Raw genomic sequence first — 12,702 nt, forward strand, 5'->3', positions numbered from 1 at the left:
TTGCACCGAGGGATTAGCCAACATACAGTAGTGTTAAAAGTTGGCATTTATGTAGTATGCTATTTTGGATTTTATTATTTGTATTTTTTAACTGTTTATGCACTTGTCTCAAGTCTTCATTACTCAAATTTCAACTTTTTGGTTTTTTTGTTTTTGTTTTCTGTAATTCTCTTGAAAAAGAAATAGAAATTGATTTTGAGAGGGGGAAAAAAAGGCATAAAATCACACAGAGAATTGAATGTCTCCTTGAGAATCAAGCTTAGAGTTGAGAGAAGTTACAGTGTGCTTCTGTAGAAAAATAAATAAATAAATAAATAAATTGCAGCAGAATGAGGACTTGACCAACACTGTTAGAGAATTAAGTATTTCTTGAGTAAGAATGCCTCATGCTGTCCCTTTCGAGATGGGCAGGTTGGGGTTCTTTGTGCTGTCAAGCAGGAGTGAGTCTACAGCTCTGGTCAGGTCATACCAGTGTAAAAACTGCAAGTAACACCTGAACTCCACTGAGAGCAAATACTTCCTTGGGAAAGGAATGATTATCTGTCTTACCTGCCCTGCCAATGTAGCAAGTCCAGTAACTGACTTCTATTAGCATCAGGCATTTGCTGGAAGGAGTCCTTTTCCTGTTCTAAGCAGAGGGCCTTGCTCAGCAAATGTGACTGTTCTTAAAATGGTCTCTTTTGTTTCCAGCTCAGCAGCCTGGCTCTTTACCTGCAGGTGGTAGCTTTTAGATCTGAACGCGCTTGGTTTATCTTCATGTGTGTCAGAGCAGCAACTTTTGCCTGACAGGGGCTTGTTTTGGATTCACTGGTACATGGTGCTTTGATCAGGGATGTCTACAGGGTGTGCTGCACAGGCCTGGCCATTCTGACCTACAGAAGCCAGAGCTGCTGTTACCTCTTGATGTCCACAAAGTCCATTGTTCAATCCAGGGGTATTGGTAGAGACTGGGACTGTCTCAGAAGACATCTGTTCCTCCAGGGATTATTTTAGTTGTGTGCACGTAGCCTAATTCCACTAGCACCAAAGCAAGGTAACTCCTTAACCTGGTGAATGTGCCTGAGGATGAGGTGGGGATGGGAAATGGCACCGTTCTGACTCTGTTTTTGTCTGCTCAGGTGAAACTGGCATCGGCAAGTCAACGTTGATGGACACTCTGTTCAATACAAAGTTTGAAAGTGAGCCTGCTACACACAATGAGCCTGGTGTGAGATTGAAAGCCAGGAGTTACGAGCTCCAGGAGAGTAACGTCCGTCTGAAGTTGACCATTGTTGACACAGTTGGATTTGGAGATCAAATTAACAAAGATGACAGGTAAATTTATTTCTGCTGGGAGAAGGAGTCCTGGTGCTGATGTGATCTGAGATCAGAAAGGCTCGATCCTGTGTGGGGAACAGGTTAGGTTCCCTGTTCTGGGGATATTACATGATCCTAGCGTGGCAGCTGGTATTGCTGATCTTGAGAGGTGGGTAGAACTGGCAAGAAGCTGAAGAAGCGAATAGATCAACTAGAGGGTTACAGAGCTGGAACCACATTTCTGCTGGCCTTATCGTAGCATCATTAAGGTTGGAAAAGACCCCTAAGATCATCCAGTCCAACCCATCACCAGCAAGTCCACTAAACTGTGTCCCTCAGTGGCACATCTACACATGTATCGAACACCTCCAGAGATGGTTACTACACCACTTCCCTGGTCAGCCTGTTCCAATGCATTACCACTCTTTCTAAGATGAAGTTTTTCCTAATATCCCTGATTTCAGGTCCTTCCTTTACACACCGCAGTGCCCTGCTCCATTGCACAAAGTTCCTGCCTTGTCAAGGAGTTGATGGTGGCCATCTCCTTAGCACTCTAGTGGCTTTTGCTCATTGCATGTATATCCAGCCAGCAACTATCAGGTCAAACTGATCAGCAAGTCAGTGTTGGTGGACACACTATTCAGTGCAAAGTTTGAAAGCAAGCCTGTGACGCAAGGCTGGCATGAGATCTTCTTCCTAGTGGTAGGATGAGAGGTTATGGCCATAAGTTGCATCAGAGGAGGTTCAGGTTGGATATCTGAAAAAACTGATGCTCAGAAGGAGTGATAATGCAGTGACATAGGCTGCCCATGGAAGTGTTCAGGAATTGTGTGTATGTGGCTCTAAGGGACATGGTTAGTGGACATGGTGGGGAGGGAATGATGGTTGGATGTGATGATCTTAGAGGTCTTTCCCAACCTTTATGATTCTATGATTCCGTGATGCTGCCTCCTCAGTTTCAGGACTCACCTTGCACACCACAATCCTCCACTCTGTTGCTGAACGTATTTGCACCAGAGGTGATCACCTTTGTCTGTGTGCAGCTTAGTTTGAGTATCTACTTGAAATGAAAAATAGAAATACTTGAATATGCATGCTCATGTTGCATTTGCTTTTCCATCTTTAGGTGACTGGAACTCAGATTGTAGTTTCTGCTCACATCATCTTGCAGTGCTCAATTCTAGCTAAGTTTTGCTTTAATCTAGGCACAGATTTTCATGTTGCATGTATGAAGTAAATATTCTTAAGCACTGGAATAGACATTCCTAGGGAGGTGGTTGAGTCCCCATCCCTGGATGTGTTTAAAAACTGTTTGGATGTGGTGCTCTGGGATGTGATTTAGTGGAAGGTTGTTAGTTAGGGTTGTATGGTTCAATCGTGGTTGGATTCAGTGATCTTAAGGTCTTTTCCAACCTGAGTGATTCTATGATTCTGGGCAGCCTGTGTTGTGAGCAGCCCTCACAATCCCTTATTATCTATCCATGTGGATTTTTGCTGTTATGTTTAAAAACAGTCACTTTGTGATAATGGCTAATAAGCTAATTAATGCATTTCCTACATTTTGGAGCCATGCATCCCCTCATTACAGCAGTCCCATTTCCCTCTACAGTCTTCTTTGCAACTCTGTTCCCTACACCTAGACAAATGGGGGATGCTGGCTGGCAGTGCGTGCACTGAGCAAAAGCCATGAGGGTGGTAGGTAGATAAACAACATCAGCTCTTTGACAAGGCAAGCTTAAAGTGAAAGATTCCACTGACAATTCTGTTAGTGTGGAGACTGAGCAGACTCTGTTTCTTGTTCCCCAATGAAAACTTCTTTGATTTTTTAAAAATATCATTATTTTTACAATGCTTTGTTTCTGGAATGTTTCCTTGCTCCCTGACCTGCCACCGAAGTGCAACTGTTGTCCTTGTTTTGCTGCTTGCACTCCTAACCAACACTATGGAGCTGATGTAGGGAGGCGTGCGTGCAGCCTGGAAGGAGCTCTGCACAATCAGACACTGCCATATGCTCTCAGGCTAGAACAAAAGCTGCTCAGAAGAGGAGCAGGTGCTCGGAGTGGGGATGCTCAGCAGCTTGTTACTGCCGGGTCACTTTGCATTTGCTTTATTCAGCAGACAAATGCCAGTGGCATGGGTAGTGAAGCCCCTCCAACTTCCCTGGCAGCCAATTGGAGAGCAGGGCTAGAGACAGCCTGCATTTTGCCGTGTCCCACTGCAAAGCTCTGCTTTTGTATGGACTTCTCTGCCACATGTAAGGGCTTGCTGCTTTATTAGCTTCTTGTGCCTGCAAATTAACTAACAGTGCTCAGTGGTGTTTTCTGGGTCTCTGGTGTCAGTGGCTATTGTGCAGCAATGGCTATTTCCTGCTATAGCTCTTCCTTAGTAAATTGAGCAAGACTCTGTTCTATGTAAGCCAGAGTTTTGAGCAACTGCTTGAACAGCTGCAGTGGCATCTGGAGCAGAGGACAAAAGCCTTGCTGGCTGCCTGTTGTGTTTCCTGGAGGACCTGAAAACACCTCATTGCCTGCTTCCTCCTCACAGCTACTCCTCAGGGAAGACATGAACACCTCTATGAATTCATTACTTGAGATAGTGGCAGTATTGTCTGGTCTCAATGCCATCCTTAAGGGTCTTAATTAGGCCAGAGGTTCTGAGGTTGCCCTGGTAGAGGAAACAGCAAACAGAAAAGTGTCTTTTCCAGAAGTACAGTCAGTCAGATCAGAGCATGTTAAACCATGTCAGCATTTTTTTTCAGTCAAAACAGTCCCCCCATACAGTCTCAAACATGCAGTGACTTTTGAGTTTTGCTCATAAGCATCAATTCCCAAAAACTTCTTTGTTCTTTTTTTCTATTCCCTGTGTATATCTTCCTCGTTTAAGATCACAAACAAACTTATGGAATAAACAGGGGAGGTGATTTCATGGTTACATTTTCTTGGTTCTGGTGATTATCAATTGTGTTGTCTGATCAGTGGTTCAGATCTCAATGGGAGAGGTTCCAAAACAGGTTTTTCTTCAGGCTAGCAGTTTTGTGTGCCCCCGAAGTCCAGTGTCTCCACCACATCTCCCTGTTAATTTGTCCATAATAAGCTCCCCGTGCACCAAGCAGAAGCACACACTTGGTAGGAAGGGGCAGTAGTTTGAACAGGGCAGGTACCAAGTCTTGTCTTCATAATGCTTAGAGCACCCATGAAGCTTCCTGAGTGTTGTTCAGTGACTTGTGTTTTCCCAGCAGTAAATGTTTGCTCAGTGCTCTCTTTTCTCTCTCTTCAGCTACAAGCCCATTGTAGAGTACATTGATGCACAGTTTGAAGCCTACTTGCAAGAAGAGCTGAAGATCAAACGATCCCTGTTTAATTACCACGACACCAGAATTCATGCCTGCCTGTATTTCATTGCACCAACTGGACACTCACTGAAATCCCTAGACTTGGTCACCATGAAGAAGCTCGACAGTAAGGTACTTGCTGCCCATGTTATGCCTATTGCACAGCTCCGCTGGTTTTTGTGGGTTTTATGATGTTGCCAAAGACGTGGCTAAACCTGCACAGAGAAATACTGTCTGTGTTTAGCAGCAGGGAATGGCAGAAATGTGGTGTGAAAATTTTATTACCTCAGGCTGGCAGGCTGGGATGGGTCGTAATTCAGTGGTTCATACCTTGCACAGGCTTAATAGAAGTGTAGACTCTTATCCTTTTCCGGTCCCATTCCTAGTTAGGAAGCTGGACTGCTTTACTCCACAGCTATGCTGTAAAATTAACAATGGGAGAGCTGTGGTTTAACACCACCAAGTTTAGTGACAGGTTTCTTCATGACTGAAAACTCACTTGGCTGCTGGGGGGAAAAAAGGCATTTTTCCCTCTTCCAATCCATAAATAAAAATGAGAGGTTGAAGTTGAACTCAGCTAGTTCTGCACTAAGTAAAGTGCTGTTGTCATCTCTACTTTACTTTATCCGGTGATTAGTTTTGGTATAAAACCTGATGTGTGTGTCTGTGAGAGGGTGAGAAGTACATCCAAACACTTAAGGTCACCTTACAATCAAAGGAAAACAAATCAGAGTGCTGTGTCTGCATGCTCTGAGCACATCCAGCTAGACACAAACAGTGATTTGTACTTCAAGGCAATGTAATGTTGCTCTAACCGTGATCTGATAAACACCAAGAATCTGAATAGAATAAATGTTACTCCACGTGCATTTTAAGTTACCCTCCTTACTAGCAAAAACAGGAGCCAAACTCAGTTTTAAGCATGGTTACTGATTAGTAAGAAGTTTTGATGTCTGTTCTTTCAGAGAAAATAACCAATGTACAGATGTACATTCGACCTGAGATTTCTCTGTTTCTATACATCATGATTAAGCAATTTAAATCTGTTCACCCTGCTCCTGTGGATTCTGATTCTGCAAAAGATAAATGATGACAATGCTTCTTTATTTCCTAGAGTGACCCATTGATTGGGGTTTATTGCAGTGATGGAGAAACATCCCTGCTCTATTCAGCTTAAAATAGGGTTATGGTGATTAACCCAAAATAATCCAACTGGCATTCACTCCCACTGTTTTGGCAAGAGGAGGATTTAATAACTCTGAACATCCTCTGAACAGAATTAACTAATGTAATATAAGAGGATTTTCAAGTAGTGTAGATAAAATCCCTTCATATAGGTCAATATTATCATCTTCTGCACTGGCAATGTTGTCTACTGTTGCAAAGGAGGAGAGCGAGAGAAAAGCAAATTCTGCAAGATCAAAGACAGAAAAATGGTCTGTCTGGAGGGAGTGGAAAGGAAATAACTCCATTTTCCTCCTTCTTGCATGTCTCTGACTTCTCTCAGCAAAGCAGACTTTTGTGTGATGCTTGCTTTTTGTGGATCAGTTCAGCTACATCTAGACTCTGCCATCTCCCAGTGGCTTTCATATGCTGCCATTTGCTGTTTACAACCAGTGTTGCACACTGTGTGGGGAAGAGAGTCAGTACCTTCTCTTTAATTTCTATCTTATCCACATCATTCTGTTATCTTTGATTGTCCAAGAGCTGTGAAGGGACAACACCAATCCTTGCTTTGTAGGGCAGTGGTGTAGTGGAGTGCATGCAGGCATGTGGGTGGAGGAGCAGACCTCTGTTACTGCTAGCTCCCATCCTGTTGTGCTGGGACAGCAACCCCATGGTGTGCCTGATGTCCCTGATAGCAGCACCCAAGTGAGCTCCTGTGGGAGGCTGTTGTCTGAGTATGCAACAGCCACCCAACCTACTGTGGCTCAGAAAAGTGCCTAGATGGTAATTTCCTTTTCTTTGGAACAGCTTGTAACAGTCTATGACAGCATTTCCTGTCCAGCCAATTCGGATGAAGAGGGGAATATGACAGAGACAGGAAATAGCATGTTGCCAAATTGCATTTGACTTCTTTATAAGGCCATAATTGCTACTGCCTGAATATCCTGACTATGACAGCAGCCATGGGGAAGTCTTCTGCTGGGTTGGTGGCAGCTGGGGGCACTGCTGGGGCTATTGCTGCAGGATATGCGTGCTGCCCTGTATTCTCCTCATGGTGCAACATGTGCATTGCTGTCCTTTTCTTGCAGGTGAACATCATCCCCATCATTGCCAAGGCTGACACCATTGCAAAAAATGAGCTGCACAAGTTCAAGAGTAAAATCATGAGTGAGCTGGTCAGCAACGGCGTCCAGATCTACCAGTTCCCAACAGATGAAGAGACAGTGGCCGAGATCAATGCCACAATGAGTGTAAGTCTTTCTTTGAGTCTTGCTCCCCTTGCTTTCTGTGGGGTCATCCCCAGGGGCCGGGCACATTATACTATCTTTCTTTTGACTTTAGATCTGTGGTCTGAGCACAGAAACCAGGCTGGTCAGGAGGCTTTTGGCACTGGAGATACATGGGCTGCCTGACCTGAGGCACTTCTTTGTCTGCCAAGCAATTCTCCTCTGAGCATTTTTCACATCCTCCCCATCTCACACTGTTCCTATTTCAGGGAAGGAAGAGGATGAGAGGCAAGGTCTGGAGCAGTCAAGCAGAGGGCTGAGGTTTGGGTTTCCTGTCCCAAGTGACTGCTTGGTGCTTGGTGTGGTGAATCACTTCTGCCTTTGTTTTGATTTCCAGTGAGAGCAGGGCTGCCATTGATGTTTCAGCTTTTGGCAGGGCCAGCGGCCATCAGTGGCATGGGCTCTAGCTTTCATTTCCTTCCCTTTCCTCCAGCAGTAACAGTGGGAAATGAGGACAGATACAGCTGGGGTAAAGTGAGAGTTTTAGTGGGTTTTACACTGAGAAACAGCAGTTTGCCAGGGATCTGACTGGAATGCAAGGGGAAGAATGCGAGTTCCAGGTTTCTGACAGTGCCATGCCATCACTGCGGGGCTCAGAGGTCAACTGGGTGTCTTTAGCAAGGCAAATAACACCCAAAGGGATGAACTGATGTAAGTGTGTCTCATATGAGGGACTGCAAGTGAACAGAAGATTGAGTTGCTATCGGTGTTTCACAGGGAATAGAGGTGTTGCAGTGAAGACATTTCCTTGTAACTTGAAGATGTGTGGGAGTTCCCTGCACAGCTGCCTGTAGACAGGTGATTTCCACATGCAGCTGCATATCAGACCTTCTCCAAATCTCTGCATTGCCTCACCTTTTTGCCCATTAGTGTTGTGCTTGCAGTGGGGGAAGCTGGTGCAGAGAAGGGACGTGCTTCTACCCAGGCCTTGTGTGTGTGCTGTTTTCCTTTGCAGGGAAACTCCTTTGCCAGTTAATCACATCCTCTGGAGCTTGGCTTTTCCCCTTCCTGCCCAGCCTGCGACCACAACCTGGCCGCTGAGGCACCACGCCCTGAGCTCTCACCCAGCCCCTTTGGATGCTCTTTGGATAGGAGAGCACTGCAGGCTGAGCTGGCGGGAGAGACAAGCTCCCTGCTGGCAGCAGCTGTGCTTCTGGGAGCAGATCCCAAAGCGCTGCTGCCACACCCACAGAGAGACCGGGATGCAGAGTGCTTGGTGACTCAGACATGGCAGCCCTGGGCTGGGTCACATAGACTTTTGCCCTTTTGAAAAGGAAGCGTTAATGAGTATTTCAAGCAGCAGAGACTTGCTGAAATTTTAGCCTACCTTGCTTGGGAGGATGCACGTTATTTCCTTTTTCTCTTTTTTGCTATTTTTTTTCTTAGGGTTCAAATTCAACTCAAGTTTGTCCTTTTCTGTGCTAAGCATGGTTATGTATTGTAATTATGCATAAAATATGTGCGCTTCTTGTATTTTTAGGAATTCAGAGTTTGAGACTTGAGGTCTGAGCAGGTTTCTAATCCAGACTGTCCTGTTGCTCTTTCTAAAACACCGTCTGAATTGCAAAGGGACTTAAGTAACTTAAATCCAACACAGCTGTCACAGTAAACAGCTATCTTCAGAAATGATCCCTGTCAGTGCAGCAAAGGAAATCCCTAACCTCGTTGTCCCTTTCCTCCGTAGGTCCATCTTCCATTTGCTGTAGTTGGCAGCACTGAAGAAGTGAAGATTGGCAACAAGATGGCAAAAGCCAGGCAGTACCCCTGGGGTGTTGTCCAGGGTATGTACCAAAAGCACAGATAAGTCCTTGTTATCTTGTCTCATTCTAAGGAAAGGTGCTTTGATCTCTGGATGCCCCTAATTAAAATGTAGCTTGGGAAAGTGAGATTGCCACTCTAAGGCTTCTCCTTAAAAACAGGGCCTTGTGACCTGGGAATGGGTGGGATTCAGCCTGGCCACTTGCTTAAGGGAAGAACGGGGTAATCCTACTAGGAGATGTTAAATAACTGATTTCTGGAATGAAAACATAAATTGTCCTCTCTCCTGTGTGCTTTTCTGTCAGTAATGAAGCATGAGCAATGGGGAAGATCTGGGCAACTGAATGGCTTGGACTTTGTACACAAGGCAGAATAAAAGCATATAGCTAGGGGGGTGTTCCAGGGAGGGGAGCAGATGCTGTGCCCTACCAGCTTCCTTCAAGGAGGAGCAGAACCTGTCCAATACTGACTGCTTGGTATGTCTTGTCCTGGTATTCTAATACATGGATGTGCAGCTTAAGTATGCAATCCATCATAAAGTCAACTGAGAGTAGAGCTCAGCTCAGGTTGTTTGCGGCCCAGACCATCCTTAAGATAGAGCTGGCCCTCGCTTTCTCAACTGGTGCTGGGAATCAGAGGGTTGAGACCATGGTGGTCTGTTGGTGGTTTTAGCTGCATATCCAACTGGAGAATGGCCCAGAGAGCTGCAGGGGAGCATCCACAGAACAATTCTGCAAAACTCACCCCATTTTTTCTTCAGTAAAACAAGCTGAGGCAGCCCTGGATTTATTGTCTATGGCTGTGTGCGCCAGAGGGTAATTCTGGGAATAGCTGACAGTTAGGAAAGAAGTTCTGTTTGGTAAGTCTTGTACTTGACATGTATCCTGCTGGGTACTTGCTGTTCCCAGGAACTAAGAGCAGATAGTCTAAGAGATTTATCTGGGTACCAGAGGGACTTTGAAGATCTGGCCCTGAATTGCCCCTTTCCAGTGAGACAGCTGCTCTAATCTGAAGGGGAGCAGCTGGAGTTCTCTGCTCAGTCCCCAAGGGCACGCTGCAGAGCTAGCAGCAGAACTGCTTGCTGCTTGCTGCTGGATCCTAAAAAGAGAACTTCCGTCCCTTGTTTTTCAGAATATTAAACTACTTGCTGCACTGAAGCATGCAGCTCTCTGGTTGCAGACCCCTTGGAGGCTGAGCTGCTTGTTTTGTCAGGAGCTGAGTGGGGCACGCTAGACCCTGTTGTGCATAGAAATAGTTATGAGAGCCCACACTGCGCTGTACTTGTGAGCTGTCACGCTCTCATCCCCAGAAGCAGAGGTGTAGGGCTCCTCTGTAAGGTCAGCTGCCGTGGAAAGAGCATCTGTGGTGGGGTGTTCTCATATTCTTGCTTTCCCCAAAGCCACAAGCTGAGACTTTCTGGCTGCCTGCCATTACCCTTGTTGGTGACTTGCAGTTAGAGTGGGTTTGAGTGGAAAGCACAATGCCATGTGCAAAGCGATCGTCTCATTACCTTGCTAGTGAAGACATGCACGTGGAACCAGAGGAAGGACAAGGATGAGAGGTAATGGCTGTAAATTGCACCAGGGGATTTTTGGTTTGAATATTAGGAAGGATTTCTTTTCAGAAAGAGTGGTAATGCATTGGAGCAGGCTGCCCCAGGAGGTAGTGGAGTCGCTGTACATGGAGGTATTGAAATGCAGAGATGTGGTACTGAGAGATGTGGGTTAGTGGGCATGGTGAGGATGGTTCGACAGTTGGGTGGAATGATTTTAGAGGTTTCTTCCAACCTTGTTAATTCTATGATTTCAAGGAAACCTGGCTGCTGGGTCTAATGTTCTTTCCAAATGGCCTGTCTTCTTTGCAGTTGAAAATGAAAATCATTGTGACTTTGTGAAGCTGCGGGAGATGCTGATCCGAGTAAACATGGAGGACTTGAGAGAGCAGACACACACCCGACACTACGAGCTGTATAGGCGCTGCAAGCTAGAAGAAATGGGATTCAAGGACACAGATCCAGACAGCAAGCCTTTCAGGTAGGCTGGGAGGTCTTTGGGTTCCCTGTGTTTGCATTGACCAGGGGAGGAGTAGCCATGGTCAGTAAGAGCAGCTGAGATTTGAAGCGTGACTGGGGAGTAAAACTTTGCACGATGCAATCTTGCCCTCATGGCCTAGGATTTGTGCTGGAGAAACACAGGAAAAGCCTGGGTGGCTGACAAAGCCAATTCTTGCCTTAATATTTTGAAAATGTCTGCAACCACACAGGAGCTATACATCTATACATGCTTTCTAGAGCCTGAAAGATGTCACCAGGATGCTTGAAGGCAGAGCATTTTGAGAGTACGATATGACCCATTTCAGATCAACTTGCATCTTAGGAATTTAGGAGGAAGAAGTGTATGCTCACAGATCTAGTGGCACTGTTGCTGAAGTTGTATCAACTTTCTTTGCACCCTTTGAGTTCCCTTTGCTCAGCTGCATCAAATGTAAGCTGTTAACTATCACTTGCAAGGCCTTTCAGACTCTCTCCTACCTGCTGTTGGTCAGCCAGTATTGAGAAGCTTGGAAAAAAATGATTTCTAAACACTCCTCCTGTGGGAATCAGTTTCTCACTGGTCTTCATAAGCTGATGTTTGAAAATGTCCGCTGCTCTGCAGGGCGGAGAGGCTGCTGTGATGCAGAGCCTGCCAAGGGGATTGTTTCTGTTTCCTGGTTTCATTGTGTTCTCAGCAGTGTGGAAGTGGGCATGTTTGTGTAAGACACGGAGGTGGTCAGCAATCAGGGCTCATAGGCATGCCTGATTAGGAACAGTTAATATCAGTTAACATTCTTGGCAAGTTCTTTCCAAGCTAGAAGAAGCTTTCTGGGGGACTGCAAAGCTGATCTTTCTCAGTTTTGCTGTTGCTTTCCTAAAACCCTGTGGACTGTCCAGTCTTCAGTAACGCTTACACACATCTTTCTGCTGGCTACCTTGAGCTTCCTGGACAGTTGGGTGAGTCTGTTAAACCAAGCACTTATTAATCGCTTTGGAAATTCCTCCTGATGTTTTTTTTCCCTGGGAGAAGGGCAAGTTTTGAGATGGTCAGGTGATATTTTAACGGCCCCTTTCCTCCTCTAAAGCAGACACAACTTTCTAGCTGCCAGCTCACTCTGCCAAGAGTCAGGGCCAGGTACAGTAGCTGCATTTTGGCTGCATCCTCTCTGAGATGAATGTGATTCATGCATTGAGATATGAACTGATAACCCAAGGGGAGATCCTGGGATAAATCTTCTTCTTGACTCTCCTGGAGTTTTCCACGGCTAGTCCAAGGTGTGGTGTGAGGCAGTACCATGGGCTGATGCTTTAGGTTTGTTTTATTGCTAGATACAGTTTGTAGCGTCATTGACAGCTTTGTTGGTTGGAAGCCCAAGTCATTAGCCAGGGATGACAGCTGTGTGGGAATTTGGGAGCAAATGTTTGTTTTCTTCCTCTGTTTCCTGTGCCTCCCCACCTTTTTCCCAATAATTGCACCCGCTGCCTTAGCAGCATCCCACGCTCCTCAGCCCCAAGGGAGAGCAGTCAGGATTACATATGCATCTTTGCATCAACATCAGTTTGTCTCTGTAATGCATATGCATGTCAGGAGGTGCCAGCCCCTGAGATGGTAGCCAATGCAGATCACCCCAGACAGACATGGTTTGTCTCTGATGTTCCCCAGGGAAAAACAGGGTCCATGTATTCCTGTTGCTGGAAAACAGCAGAGTGTGGCCTGTGCCACAACACTGAGTTTGCTTTGGTTAAGGGTTTGATTTGTGGCTTACTGATATTATGCAGCTGCATTTCTTCTATTGTGGAGAAATTGTGCCGAATCAGTCAAGCCCAGTTCT

General features: G+C 45.7%; 1 protein-coding gene across 2 annotated transcripts in view; it reads left to right on the forward strand.

Annotated features, from left to right (window-relative positions):
* Nucleotides 1-12,702, forward strand: part of SEPTIN11 (septin 11) — a 48,380-nt gene that overhangs the window by 23,830 nt on the left and 11,848 nt on the right. For both annotated transcript variants that reach the window (XM_072335521.1, XM_072335520.1), the window contains exons 3-7: nt 1,119-1,314; nt 4,573-4,759; nt 6,883-7,044; nt 8,765-8,861; nt 10,703-10,871. In XM_072335521.1, the coding sequence (XP_072191622.1) occupies nt 1,119-1,314; nt 4,573-4,759; nt 6,883-7,044; nt 8,765-8,861; nt 10,703-10,871 (811 nt within the window). The remainder of the gene's footprint in view (nt 1-1,118; nt 1,315-4,572; nt 4,760-6,882; nt 7,045-8,764; nt 8,862-10,702; nt 10,872-12,702) is intronic.

The sequence above is a fragment of the Excalfactoria chinensis genome, chromosome 4, assembly GCF_039878825.1.
Source record: "Excalfactoria chinensis isolate bCotChi1 chromosome 4, bCotChi1.hap2, whole genome shotgun sequence".
Classification (NCBI taxonomy): Eukaryota; Metazoa; Chordata; class Aves; order Galliformes; family Phasianidae; genus Excalfactoria; species Excalfactoria chinensis.